Below are 14,228 nucleotides of genomic sequence, written 5' to 3' on the forward strand. Positions count from 1 at the left end.
CTGGGGCAAATCTGATTATTGTGACATCTTCCGCTGATGGCTGGCTAGGACAGACACCAGTGTCGGGGCTCAGTGGACATAGCAAGGCCTTACATTTCTCACGGCAGAAACTGAGTCAAAGCCAAACAGATGAAGTTCTAACCTCAGGAAGGGGTAAGCAGGGGTCCCCTTCATTCATCCATGTCCACAGAGAGTCCAGGCTCCACGTCAAATACCCTTGGATTTTCTACATGTTCTGTCTCCATTTCATTTAAAGCAGAAAAAAGCGTCTTCTGGCCCTGGCCCAGAGGCTGCATGTTCTTCCATGCATCCCTGGCGAAAGGACTGGGTTGATAAATGCAAAGTAAGGCACATTGGAAACCATAATCCCAACGATACATATAAAATGACGGGGTCTAAATTAGCTGTTACCATGCGAGAAAGAGATCTTGGAGTCACTGTGGATAGTTCTCTGCAAACATCCACTCAGTGTGCAGCAGCAGTCCAAAAAGCTAACACAATGTCGGGAACCATTAGGAAAGGGATAGATAATAAAACAGTAAATATCATAATGCCTCTGTATAAATCCATGGTACACCCACACCTTCAATATGGACCCAACAGAAATGAACAAGTAAAGTAACAAAAAGTCCCTCTCAGGGGCTCCAGACCACCAGATCCCTTCAACGGCTACACTCAGGCCCTTTTCAGCAGGAGGTAAGGACCTAGTACCTCCGGTGCCCCCTCTTCTCTGGTCCCAGTCTCACCACTGTCCCCCTATCTGCGACAGGAGGGGACAGTGGTTATGGATGCCAGAGCCACCTCCGCTGTCTCCTGGGCTCTATTTTCTGCACCCAGCGGAGCTGAGCAAAGCGACTGCCCGAAGCTGGATGGGCAGGGTGCGAATGAAGGGGCCCAGGTGACCAGGGAAGGAAGGGTCAGTAACCCAGCTCAGAGTCCTGCCAAGTCAACCCCTCCCCCACAACACACACACTGCCCCACTGACAATCAGGACGCGATGGAGAGAGCGCCATCCTGCTGCAGGGAGCTCCGCAGGTTGGCCAGCACCAGGGCATAACACTGCAGGGAGCCGCCAGCTCAGCGACCAGCTAAATTAACCCCAGCCCCCCAGAGATGGGGGAGTTGGTCCCCCTGGGGGGCAGGGAGCTTGGGGGGCCAGAGGAGGGGTCTGGGGGACTGCCCGGAGTGCAGGCTGCCAGAGGAAGGTTAACGGGGTCCGCAGGATTCAGGATCCGCCCCCCCTCCCCCCCCGCGACCGGCTGGGGCTTGGGAAAGCGAGTTTGGCCGGACGGGCAAGTAACCGGGTTCCGGGGCTGGACTCGGATCCCTGCCCCCGCGTCCCCACCCGAGCGCATCGCGTCGAGGCAGCCGCAGCGGGAGCGGAGCAGGGGCAGCTTGGGGGTCACGCTGGGCTACTGGGACATCCGCGGGGTGAGCGCGGGCGGCCCCCAAGCCCTGGGGAGGGGCGCGGGTGCAGGAGTGGGGCGGGCGGCCCTCCAGCTATGGGGGAGAAGCTGGGGTGCCGGAGCGGGGCAAGTAGCCCCCCAGCTATGGAGGAAGGGTAAAGGACTGGGGCAGGCAGCCCTAGCTATGGGGGAGTGGTGAGGGTGCAGGAGTGGGGCAGGCGGCCCTAGTTATGCGGGAGGGGTGGGGCTGCAGGAGTGGGGCAGGCAGCCCCCTAGCTATGGGGGAGGTCTCTGTAGGGGAATGTATGGGTTGGCTCTATCAGGTTTCCTTGGGGTCACATGTCATGGTAGCCAAGATTTCCCTGGGAGAGGGGAATGGGCTCTGGCAAGCAGGTCAGTTGACTTTTTGCTGTGAGCCCTAGCAGAGCAGGGCTCCATCCTGTGAACCGGTCCCTCCCCCACCCTCATCCCCTCCCCAAGGGTGGGGCTGGGGGAGAGTCGTCCCTGCAGGGCAGCCAGTGCTAGGGTGACCAGATGTCCCAATTTCTGGGTCTTTGTCTTGTATAGGTTCCTATTACCCCCCACCCCCATCCCTATTTTTCACATTTGCTGTCTGGTCACGCCAGCCCAGGGGTCCCCAAGGTGGTCGCTGGGGCCGTTGTGTGAGCCAGCAGGACACCGCAAGGCTGCCACCGGGCGCGGCCCCCGCAGAACCGCCCGCTGGAATGCGTTGCCCTTTCTCTGCAGCGGGGTGTCTGGCATCCACCACAGTCTCCTGGGAATAGGAATATGCTATTCCCACAGCAAGGCTGGGGACACTGCCCCAGCCAGTGCCTATGTGCGTCCCTGCAGAAAGCCCTTCACATTCCTGCCCCTCTCTGCAGGGAAACCCTGATGGACCCGTACCACTGCCAGGCCCTGACTGCGCGCTTCATTTCTAACAGTCTTTCAAAGTTTTCAGAGTAGCAGCCGTGTTAGTCTGTATCTGCAGAAAGAACAGGAGGCCTTGTGGCACCTTAGAGACAAACAAATTTATTTGAGCATCAGCTTTCGTGAGCTACAGCTCACTTCATCGGATGTAGCTCACGAAAGCTTATGCTCAGATAAATTGGTTTGAGAATTTTTTGTTTTGTTTTTTGTTTCCCAAAAAGTTTTGTTTCTGAGTAGCAGGTGTCTTGGGGGAGGGGAGGAACGTCACTGGTGGGTGTAGTCCCCCCAGGGGCTTGAGGAAAGGAGCCCCATTGCAATTTTGCATTAGTTGCCACATGGTCTCATCAAAAAAGTCCCTCTTGGGGTCCACAGTGCAACGCAGGGTTCCAAGCTTGGCAGCACCTAACGCAGGCTCCTGAAACCCCAGAGCCAATGAATAGAAACAAATTCAGGCAACTGAAACTCCCCGGAGCATGTTAACGCCGTGGGGCAGGTGTGTTGTCAGTCTCCCCTCACACATACATATGCGCTCCATGGTGGATTTGAGTCTGATAGAGCTTTAGCTCAAGCTACAGCCGCTTGTGCTTTTACAGGTCCACATGGGAACATTATTCATTAAATTGGAGAAGATGGGGATTAATTGAAAGGTGGATAAAAAACTGGTTAAAGGGGAGTCTAGAACTGGCCATACTGAAAGGTGAACTGCCAGGAGGTGACTAGGGGTGTCCCACTCAGGGATCGGTCTTGGGACTGATCTTATTTAACATTTTCATTCATGACCTTGGCACAAAAAGCGGGAGTGTGCTAATAAAATGTGTGAGCGACACAAAGCTGGGAGGTATCGCCAATATGGAGGCGGACCGGAATATCGCACAAGAAGATCTGGAGGACCTTGAAAACTGAAGGAATAGAAACGGGATGAAATTTAATAGTGCAAGGTCATGAATTTAGGGACTAACAAGAAGAATATTTGCTATAAGCTGGGGATGTTTATCTGCTGGAAGCAACAGAGGAACTAAAAGTCCTGAGTATATTGCTTGATCCCAGGATGACTATGAGCCCCCCGATGTGACGTGGCTGTGAAAAAGGCTAGTGCAGTCCTAGGATGCATCAGGTGAGGTATTCCCCGTAGAGACAGGGAAGTCTCAGTGCCATTCGACACGGCACTGGGGAGACCTCCCCTGGAACACTGTGCAGGTCTGGTCTCCCGTGGTTAAGAAGGATAAATTCAAACTGAAATAGGGGCAGAGAAGGGCTACTAGGATAATCAGAGAAATGGAAAACTCACTGTACAAGAGGCGACTCAAGGATCGTGGCTTGTTGAGTCTGACCAAACGAAGGCTGAGGGGAGATAGGATCGTTCTCTATTAATACATTTGGGGAGGGAGAGGAGTTATTTAAGTTAAGCGCCAATGTGGACACAAGAAGAAATGGCTATAAATTGCCCATCAACAAGCTGAGCCTTGAAACTAGATGGAGGTTTCTGACCATCAGAGGAGTGAAGTTCTGGAGCAGCCTCCCAAGGGGAGCAGTGGGGGCAAAACACCGAACTGACTTCAAGACTGAGCCTGATGAGTTTATGGAGGGGATGATGTGATGAGGCTGACTACAGTGGCCCATCTGAAACTGCTAGTAGCAAAAATCCACAATGGCTGGAGATGGGACACTAGATGCAGAGGGCTGTGAGTTACTCCAGCGGATTCTTTCCCAGGTGACTGGCTGGTGGGTCTTGCCACATACTCAGGGTTCAACAGATCACCATATTTGGGGGGCAAGAAGGAATTTCCCCCCAGGTCAGATTAGCAGAGACCCTGTGGTTCTTTTTACCTTCCTCTGCAGCATGGGGCATGGGTCACTTGCAAGTTTAAACTAGTATCAATGGTGGATTCTCAGTAACTTGAAGTCTTTAAATCATGATTTGAGGACTTCAGTTACTCAGCCAGAGGTTAGGGGTCTGTTACAGGAGTGGGTGGGTGAGGTTCTGTGGCCTGCGATGTGCAGGAGGTCAGACTAGATAATCGTGATGGTCCCTTCTGGTCTTCAAGTCTGAGCAAAGGAGGTTCCCTGGTTCAATCCTGTTTGGTGCATTGGCTAAGATAGAAGCCGTCATGCTCGATCTGTTATAGTTCTAGGCTCCAGCAGCTGTGAGCAGAATTGGGAGGAAGGTCAATTTATCTTGCTTTCTTGGAGAGGGGCAAGCTCTGGGCTCACCCAATGGAACTGGAGGGGTCCTGGGATGTAAATGCTCTCTTGCTCCTCTCTGCAGCTTGCTCACGCCATCCGACTGCTGTTGGAATACACGAACACTCCCTATGAGGACAAGAAATACTGCGCCAGCGGGGAAGGTAAGGTGTCATGGGTGGAGATCACACCCCGGGCTGCCTTGGCCTGTGGTGTGTGAGACGGGCACTTGCAACGTGCATTGTCTTTTGCAGTCTTGGCAGGGAACCTGTGTGGAGATCAGAACTGGTGTTGGGGAAGGATACAGAAGTAGTTGGGTCTGTATCAGTGCACTGGAGATCACACTGTGAGAGAGGGGTGCGCTGTTATCGTTAGGGCTAGGGAATGCTTTAAGATCCATGCTGAACAGTGTTAAATAGCAATAAGTGTCCAGGTCCTTTAACAGCACTGAATGATGCCATCTTGGATCCCGAGTCACCTTTGAGCAGGCCCTTGACTTGGGGTCTAAACTTGTTGAAGGCAATAGAGAGGCTGATGCTGGATCAAGCCCAGATCGCTGCTGGAAATTGCAAGGAAATCATTGACACAGGCCAGATTTTTTCCATGGCAAAAATCGATCAAGTTGCAGTTTGCAGATCGCACCAGGCAGGAGAACAGCAGCTTTTGCTGCCACCTCTGAAGTTAAGCAGGAGAACTCTGCTGGGCTAGGGGTAGAAACCAGTTCTGAGCAGGCTGTATCCTTAGACTTGTTAGCAATGAGCTCCCTGGAGGTGCTCAGGTTTCAGCAGCTGTGTTAGAAACTGCCTTTTACTCTCTAGCTGGGAATGGGAGGTGAGGATTTGTCAGCTAGCGAGGTCAGTTCTGGAGGCCCGTCTGTACAGCCCCTCCGGGATTACCCCAGTGCCACTTTTACAGTCAGCACTGGGGGGACTGGGTGAAGTATTTGGCTCTTGGGCTGTTAGACTCAAGAAGGTGGCGTGTGCGCGTGCAGTGGGGGTGGGGGAATGATGCGGAGTGGGGCAGGATGGCTGGAAGGGAGGTGCATTAATGGGGAGGAGGGTCAGACCCTCTTCTCCCTCCTGCCTTAGGTCGCTCCTCCTCCAAAGTCTGGTTCGGCCTGGCCTGTATCGGCTTCTATTTGCTGTTGCTTATAGGGCCCCGTCCTGCTCCTGCGGCAGTTGATAGGAGAACTCCCCTTGCTTTCAGCGAGAGCAGGGATCTGCCCTGTATTGGGACAGTGCCCTCTCTCCGAGCTGGCCTTTGTGCCGCTGTAAGGGACGGACTTTGAGGGGCCCAATGCCAGCTGGAGTCAATGGGAGCTGGGGGTGTTGCTCAACCTTCACCAGCCTGTTTCTAGAAGGCAGCTTTGTAAGAGCCACTTCCTATCTCCGCTCTCCCATGGGCTTGGGTTAACTCTTAGGTGGCTTCAGAGAGAGTCTGTGACTCTCCTGGCTTGGACTAAGTTCCCACCTTTTTTTTTTTTTGCTGAGTCACGCATCCCCAGATTTGGTTATATAATTCTGAAGGTCACAGGGCTGCTCTTTGTCACAGTGAGCGATAAGAAACCCCAGTTGTGTCAAAGCCACATGTTCTCCCCGAGCTGGCTTAGTGCAGGGGCAGGGAGTGGCGAGGTGAGGAGTGATGAAGTCAGGTTACTTTTGGGCACGGATGCTTTATTACAATGACATTCCACATTTCTGACCCTTTAGAACCACGATAAAATTCCCCCTCACAACTTCCCGGGGCACCATGAAAGTAAAATTCCCCTTTCAACTGAGACTCAGAAAGGGCGAGTGACTTTGCGTTAAGGTCATCGCGGCTTTGTCCTCACTACAAAAAGGTGTGGTTTTTACATAGTTATTTCACTCGCTGTAAACTCAGGGCGGAGACAAGAGCCTGGAGTTTTTACCTTGATGCAGCTAGTTAAGGTCTGCCCTGTAGTCCACCTAGGCCTCAATCAGCCGTTCTCACCCTGTTTACCATGGTGGGCCACATCCCAAAGCTACCTGTATGGCCCTGAGGATGGCACATGGGCCGCAGCTCTGTGCTGATTGAGCCACAGGTTGAGAACCACTGAGCTCCATCCAGGTAAGAACCGCAGTGCCTTGGCTCCACCAGAATATTGCATCAAGACAGCTATCGCTGTGTAAAAACACCCTTTCTTGCAGTGAAGACCAAGCCACAGTGAGTGAGTGACAGAGCTGGGCATGGAACCCAGGTGTCCTCACTCCAAGTCTGTGCTCTAACCACTAGACTGTGCTCTCTTTTTGGAAGAGAACTAGCTGTGCACTGGACAGGGAAATCCAGTTCTTGCAGATAGTCCTCAGTATAAGAACAATCACAGAGCCCATCCTCTGGCTGGGACGCGGGACCCTGGCTGGAACCTGTACCAGGAGGGGCTTGTCACAAGCACAAGCATCATTTGTCTTGATTCACGACCGTAAGAATTACAATACCTGCCTTTCATGGCTGGGGAGAGGGAGATTCTCAGCTGGTGTAAACGAATCTGCATGGATTTACAGAAGCTGAGGGTAAGACCGTAGGTTTGTATCAGGGTAAGTGGCCCATGGGGCCCTATGAGTATTCTCAGGAACTCGTGCCTTGCCTCTCCCCTCTGATTCGGCTGGTCTTATGCTCCCCCTGCCCTCCCAGTAAATCCTCTCAGGGTCTGTCTACGCTGCAGTCTGAGGTGTAACTGCAGCATGTGCCTCTGGCTAGCTTGCATGCCAATAGCAGTGCCAGCTATAGAGGCTCCCCTGGGACCCTGGGTAGGTACTTGGGCAGCTGGCCCATGCTGACACAGCTTTTCCGCTATCGGTACCCGCACTATCTAGATCAGAGCTAGTTCGGCTGTGTCTACATGTGTTGCAGTTACAGCCCTAGATTGCGCTCCAGACAGACCCTATGTCCCAGGGGTTGGAGGACAGCCAGCTTATATCCCAGTTCAGGCTGCACTGGTAGGGATGGATTTGCTGCGTGTTTTATTTCATAGCTGGCACCTGCAGGTAAATAGACCTTTGAGCACTGATAAGCAAAGCTGGATTGCATGTGGCCAGTTATGCTTTACTTATCGCCCCATGTCAGACTAAGTGGTGAGGGTTTCATATCATTCGGGCTTGCGGGCACCCTGCCTGATTTTAAAGGGGACCTGAGCCAGCAGGGAAGCGGTTAAATCCAGACGCAGAGCAGAGCACGGTGAGCTGGACTATTCATACTAGCTGCCAAGTCCTAGGAGGAAAGTGCAGTTTTAAGGCGGCCTAGAGCAAGGTTTCTATGGGATCCAAATACAGCTGAGGTTTCTGTAGGATCCATAGAAAATCCCTGTTAATACCACCTATCCTGGGGGCCTATATGGCCCCCAGAATCACAGTATCTGAGTACCTCACAGTTTTGACCGTATTTAGCCTCACAATCCCCCAGTGTGGTAGGGAACTGCGGCAAGTCTTGGATCTGTGTGTTACAGATGGAGAACTCAGGCTCAGAGCGGCTTTGTGATTTCCCCAAGGGAACCCAGGGAGTCTGGAGCAGAGCAGAGATTTGAACTTCAGTCTCCCCAGGCTCATGCTGTTAACTACTGGACCATCTTATTAGAGAAGGGCTTTGGTTCTGTGTTTGTATGGAACCACTCCCCCACCACCTCCATTCTCAGCTAGCCTCAGACACTCAAGTAAGAAGCACCATATTGTGATCATGGTGTCTAGCCTTGGCACTGAGCCATTTCATTCTGTTTCTGGAAGGTTGGTAAATGGCACTGTCAGGGAACGAGAGGCCAGCGTGGGCGGGAGTGTTGGCCGAAAGGATCAGATGTGGGGCTTGATGTTAGGCACGTAAATGAGGAGCGTGACTTTTCTCAGAGCAGCTGCAACTCCCTGGGATTTCGATGGGAGCAAGGGGTGCTCAGTACTTCTGAAAATCAGAGGCCAGTGGTGAAAATTGTGGCCGTTAAGTATCTATCGCTGCAGCACTGCTCCTTCATGCTTAGATGTCCTGGGGCTTTTCCCTGTTTTTTCTAGGCCCAGATGCCAAGCTGCATGTCTGGAATGGCACAGCTCAGGAATGGGAGGGGGAACACAGGTGACTTTCAAAGTGGCCTGGCCCACAGTGTTAGAGCAGCCCAGAGGGTGCTCTGATCTGCCACAGCCTTGAGTGGCTGCTCTGTTATGTCAGAACAGGCATGCCCCGTGCCAGGAGCTGAGCAGAAGTGTGGTATAGGGCAGGGGTGATGAGTTGTGTGGGCCCGTGGTGCCCGGGCTCCAGGAATATTCAGGGCCCATGGTGGCTGTGCTCCACCAATGTTTGGGGCCGGGTCTCTCCCCTGGCCCTGCCTGCTGCCCCCGGACGGTTTAAAAGGGTCTGGGGGACCCTGGCGGCTGCTGCCACCACCATCAGCCGTGCAGTGGGGCTTCCTGCCCGGCCTCGCTCCTTGCACTCCTGGAAGCGGCTGGCATGGCCCTATGATCCTGGGAGGGGAGGGATGGTGTCTCCGTGCGCTGCCCCGGCCCCGAGCGCAGACTCGGCACCTCCCATTGGCCAGACCCCTCACCCTCTCCTGCACCCTTGCCCCAGCCCAGAGCCCGCACCCAAACCCCCTCCCGGAGCCAGCACCCCTCCCGCACCCAAACTCCCTCCCAGAGCCTTAGGTAGGGGTAGGGTGGGGGTGGGACTTGGACCCATTCTGGGCACCACCAAAAATTATACAAACCTGCTGTCCCAAGCATAGAGCTGTCCAGGGGTTTCCCTGGTGGGAAGCTCTGTCTGGGTTCTGGCCCTTTTCTGCTGCTCAAGTGGTGAAAAGGGGCCAGCTTGGGGACCTAAGTCTTTTTCTAGCCCTGGACTTGGAGAAGTGTTGGTTAGAGGCGAGTCATGGGCCAGGGCCTTCTCCCCTCCGCTCCTGGGGTGTGGGGAGAGGGAGAGAGCAGGGAAGCTCTGCACTGGAAGAAAGACTCAATCTCCAATTGCCCATCTGACTAAAAGTGAGGACTCTCGGCCTACAGCCGCGGTGGGGGATGGGGAGGGAAGGAGACGAGGGGAAGGGAAGATGGAGGGTCGGGGTGAAGAGGATGGGAGGGAAAGGAATACAGTGAGTGGGTGGCTGGCAGGGGAGAGATGCAGTGGTGAGGGTGTTTGTGGGGTGGCAGTGCTGGGTGAAGATGCAGTGAGTGGGTGTGGGGAGTGGGGTGGGAGATGCAGTGGTGGGGAGGTGATGTTGATTAGGAGATGCAGTGGGGCGGGGGGTTGGTGGTGAGGGAGATGCAGTGTGTGTGTGGGGGGGGGGCACGCAGGTCTCCGTGCCATAGGACTTACCATCCTGTTCTTTACCTCCAGGTCCTGATTATGATATAAGCCAGTGGACTAACGAGAAAGAGAAGCTGGGGCTGGATTTCCCGAACGTATGTAGCAGCCTCCTCTGCCCTCACCCGTGTGTCACCAGGGAGGACAGGGTCAGAGGGGGACGTGGTTGGAGACTAGAGCCAGGCTCTTGGCTGGAGAAGAGCTCCCGGCTCTCCAGTACCCCCTTGGCTGGCGCAGGAGTCTCAGGCCTTGCGGTCTTCGCGGCGGCAGCCGTGCCCAGCCTCAGTGGGATCAGTGGTTGTGCATGGCCGTGAGGCACTGAACAGGGAATCTGGGGCCCTGGTGTCCACCTGCTCTCCCAAGCAGGGTAAAAAGGGGCAGGGAGAGGCTGTCTCTGAGCACAGGTGGACTCCAGCAATGTGCAGGGCCTGCTCATGAGACACTTGGCTCTGCTCTTTGACCTCCTGCCGACTAGGCGGCACAAGTAACTTGGTGGCTGCAGTGCCCTCCGAGAGCAGGATAAATGGGTGGGGAGAACTTATCCCCTGACACCCTGTCTTTGCCCTCCCAGCTCCCCTATCTCTTTGATGGCCAGACAAAGCTCACGCAGAGCAATGCTATCCTCCGTTACATAGCGCGCAAACACAAGATGGGTGAGTATCGCTGCGAGTCGAAGGCTTGTCTGCACGGGGAAGTTGACAGGACCAGCTCTTCTGGAATAGGTCCCTAGTCCAGAGTAAAAGTGATGGGCCATTATTCTAGAAGACCTAGGTCATTCCAGAATAGCTGTGCTGGACAATTCCCTCTGGTGAAGACAAGCCCTTAGAGGCTAGTTGGGATTTAAACCAGGGTTGCTGAGCCTCTCTGCCCCTGTGTGTTTTCTGACTCCCAGCTGGCGAGAGCGAGGAGGAGATACAGAGAGTGGACATGCTGGAGAACCAGGTGATGGATTTCCGCCTGGCCTTTGCAAGGGTGTGCTACAACCCTGACTTTGTGAGTGCATCCCTGCTCCCCTGGGGGTGTGGGTCAGAGCTGGAGTGCAACAAATGGCTCTGGAGGGTCACATGGGGATAACAGGTGTAGATATAATCCAGAGCTTTACAAGCCTCCATTAATTACCTGGGAAGAAGTGTTGTTATCCCCATTTTACAGAGGCGGGGGAGAGAGAGAGGTGACGTGACTTGCCTGAGGTCCCACAGTAAACCAGTAGCAGAGGTAGGATTAGAATTTGAGACCTCCCTAGATTCAACACTGCCTGTTCCCCCAACCCACGGTGCTTCACAGACCAAGAGAGGTGGGATTGCTGGTCACAGGGATTGTGTCAGAGCAGACCAGTCTGGGAAGTCTATTACCCGCGGCCCATCTTTAGCCACAGCCTCTTCCTTTAAAGGAAGGTGAATAATTTCTATCGTGCACCTGACTAGTTACCCGATACTGACATGGGAGGGAAGAGAGCGTCTGGGATGGGAGATCCCTTCAGATGATCAGTTTATGCCCCAATGGCTGGGACTGAATTACCCTTGTCGCTGCCTTCGGCCGCACTAGGAAGCCGAAACTCTGAGTTGCTCCAGGGTGGTGGGGATTGTGAGGATTTGACCCACAGCTCCCTTGCTTCTATTTTCCCTTTGGCAGGAGAAACTGAAGCTGGAGTACTTGGAGGAGCTGCCCGGGAAGCTGAAGCTGTTCTCCCAGTTCCTGGGGGACAGGAAGTGGTTTGCTGGGGAGAAGGTATGTGGCTACAGAGGGACTGAGGACGGAGCTGCTCCGTGTTAGAGAGAGGCCAGAGATGGGAAGTGCAGATCTGGATGGTTCTGATCTGACGCTCTGCTTATTTTCATTCTAATTTCCCAGCTCACCTACGTCGACTTCCTTGCGTACGACGTCCTGGATCAGCACTGCATGTTTGCGCCCAAGTGCCTGGATCAGCTGAAGAACCTGAAGGATTTTCTTGACCGATTTGAGGTGAGCTTGGCCCTGACTCCCCTGTGACATGCTGCTCTCTGGATCTCCAGGGCTGGCCAAGCTAGTTCCAGGTCTGCAGTGTCTGCAGCACGTGCCCTTTGGTCAAGTTACTTTTCCCAATTAAGATTAATAAACGGTTTCCATTCTAAGCCTTCTGCACCCTTTGTCTTGTCAAAACAATAACCCACCTCTTGGTCCTTTTCACAATATATGGAATCAGAGTTCACCTTAAAAAGGAGGTGTTCACGATAGAAGACAATCACGCACTAAAGACACATAAACAAGTTTCCACACAGCTCAAATTCCAGCATTGTCTCCCTTGTGAAGCACTCCAGACAGGGAACTGGTGAACAGCTAATAGCTGAATAATATATTGCAAGTGCACATCATTTACAGTCCTGAATTTCTCAAGCTTGGATCTTGGGCAGAGGAGATTTTGAAGAGCAGAGTGAGGTTGGAACCAGACAAACTGTTTTTGAGAGATGGAGCTTTGAGAAGTTACAGGACTTCCTGCTCTTAGAAAGTGCTTTATGGGCTCCTAAACCTAGAGCAGCTCAGCAACATAAGGGCCTGGCTTTTAGAAGTTCCGAGTGAAATCAATCGGAGATGTGAATGGTCAACAGCTTTGAAAAACCACATGCTCGGGACCTGATCCAAAGCCTTGTGAAGTCTGTGTCAAGACTCCCATTGATTTCAGCACCCTTTGGCTCAGGCCCTTGGTCCTCCAGAAGAACTGTTGCAGTGGGGGAGGAAAATTAGGAAAAACTTTTCCACTAGGAGGGTGGCGAAACACTGGAATGCATTACCTAGGGAGGTGGTGGAATCTCCTTCCTTAGATATTTTTAAGGTCAGGCTTGACAAAGCCCTGGCTGGGATGATTTAGTTGGGGATTGGCCCTGCTTTGAGCAGGGGGTTGGACTAGATGACCTCCTGAGGTCCCTTCCAACCCTGATATTGTATGATTCTTTGAACTGGGCCATAGGGACATGTCTGACAAGCCGTGGCTGCATGCCTTTCTGGTTTGCCATGGGGAGCGATTCCCAAGGAGCTGTTTGGCTGCGGCCTTTGCTGTATTTCTGGCTGTGACGACAGGTAGGGGGCACGTGAGGCGCTGATGATGTCTCTCTACGTTGATGGATCTTCTTTTGCTTTCCCTGTAGGCCCTGGAGAAGATCGCTGCCTACATGAGTTCTGGCCGGTACATGAAGGCTCCCGTTTTCTGGAGAACTGCCCAGTGGAGCAACAGAAAGGAGTAGGCTCAACTGGAGCTCAGCAAATGTCAAACAAGTCTCTTGGCATGGACCCACTGCAGCATCTGAGAAGGAGCTGGAGACCCCTGGAATCCCTCTAGCTTGCAAAGTCCCATTGAACAGCAAATCAGCAATAGCTGAAATCCCCAAGCCCTGTCGTAATCCTTCCCGCTAAGCTAGCTGTGCGACTTCCCAGTTACTGGCTAATGAAAACATTTTGGTGACTGTAGAGTCGTCTCCGCTTATTGACTCTCCTGGTTTCTATTTTTTAAAAACAAGTAGCTCTCTCGGGAGTTCTGATTAGCAGGTACTCATCAAGCCTTAGTTCTACTTTTGAACCTCTTCTGAGTTTCAGCATTTATCCCAGCATGCAGGCCAATTCCTGCTTCCACTGGTGCTCTCCAGATGGCCAAGTGGCTCTCTGACAAAGGGCTTTGAATTTCAGAGGTGTTGAACACCCATCACTCCTTTGAGCCCATGAGCATTTGAAAATATAAATAGAAGGATAATTCTCCCATCCCCTTACACCTGCTCTCTCCTGGAGCCACCCTACACACGCCGGCTTGTGATCACACACACAGAAAGAACATGATGTTCCAAAGGGGAAATCTTCAGTCCCTTTTGTGACTAGAGACGTATAAAAAGTTGGCTAGTTCCTGGGGGCCATTGTGAGAAAGCCCTGTTGTCATATCCAATGCATAATCAAGGTACTAATTAAATCATGATCCTCCCCTCTGACAGGACAGCTCAGCCAGGTAGAGGGGAGAGAAAGCGGGACGCACCCAATCAGGTTTCTAAGTGTGCTGCAGCCCCTGTCTGACACAGAGGGCCAGATCCCCAAGAGAACTCAGTCTGGGCCCTCCTTTAGGTGCCTGCAACAGAGCTGAGCTGTCTGGAAGCTGGGGTCCAAAGCACTGAACTGCTGCCGGCTTGCACACAGCTGTGAGAACAAGTAATGCAATGCTTGTATGTACTGGGAGCCACAGTTGTGAGCAGGGTTAGGAAGAAGTCTGGATTTGTGCAACTGCAAAGAACGCACAGGGAATTTGTGGGGAGTAGCAGAGAGGGACCCAGTCATTCCAATCAGGTGGAGGGTTTGAGACTAATGTAAATCCCAGACCTTTCAACCTCCAAAGCCACAGGCCTCTGCTGCTTAAGCTAAAGGAGATCTCCCCTGGCTGGCAGATGTAATAGGTCCTTTATCTTC

General features: G+C 53.1%; 1 protein-coding gene across 1 annotated transcript; it reads left to right on the forward strand.

The window, feature by feature from the left end:
• Window positions 1–1,113: 1,113 nt before the first annotated feature.
• On the forward strand, window positions 1,114–13,250 carry LOC311511192 (glutathione S-transferase 2-like; the record flags this gene model as incomplete). The annotated part of the gene is made up of 8 exons (XM_084611589.1): window positions 1,114–1,431; window positions 4,603–4,681; window positions 9,843–9,907; window positions 10,381–10,462; window positions 10,702–10,802; window positions 11,442–11,537; window positions 11,661–11,771; window positions 12,932–13,250. The coding sequence occupies 8 exons, from the start codon at window positions 1,114–1,116 to the stop codon at window positions 13,025–13,027; spliced, it is 948 nt and encodes a 315-aa protein (XP_084467715.1). The 3' UTR covers window positions 13,028–13,250.
• Between the last annotated feature and the right edge of the window lie 978 nt (window positions 13,251–14,228).

This window comes from Lepidochelys olivacea (genome assembly GCF_965140295.1).
Source record: "Lepidochelys olivacea isolate rLepOli2 genome assembly, chromosome: 21".
Taxonomy (NCBI): Eukaryota; Metazoa; Chordata; order Testudines; family Cheloniidae; genus Lepidochelys; species Lepidochelys olivacea.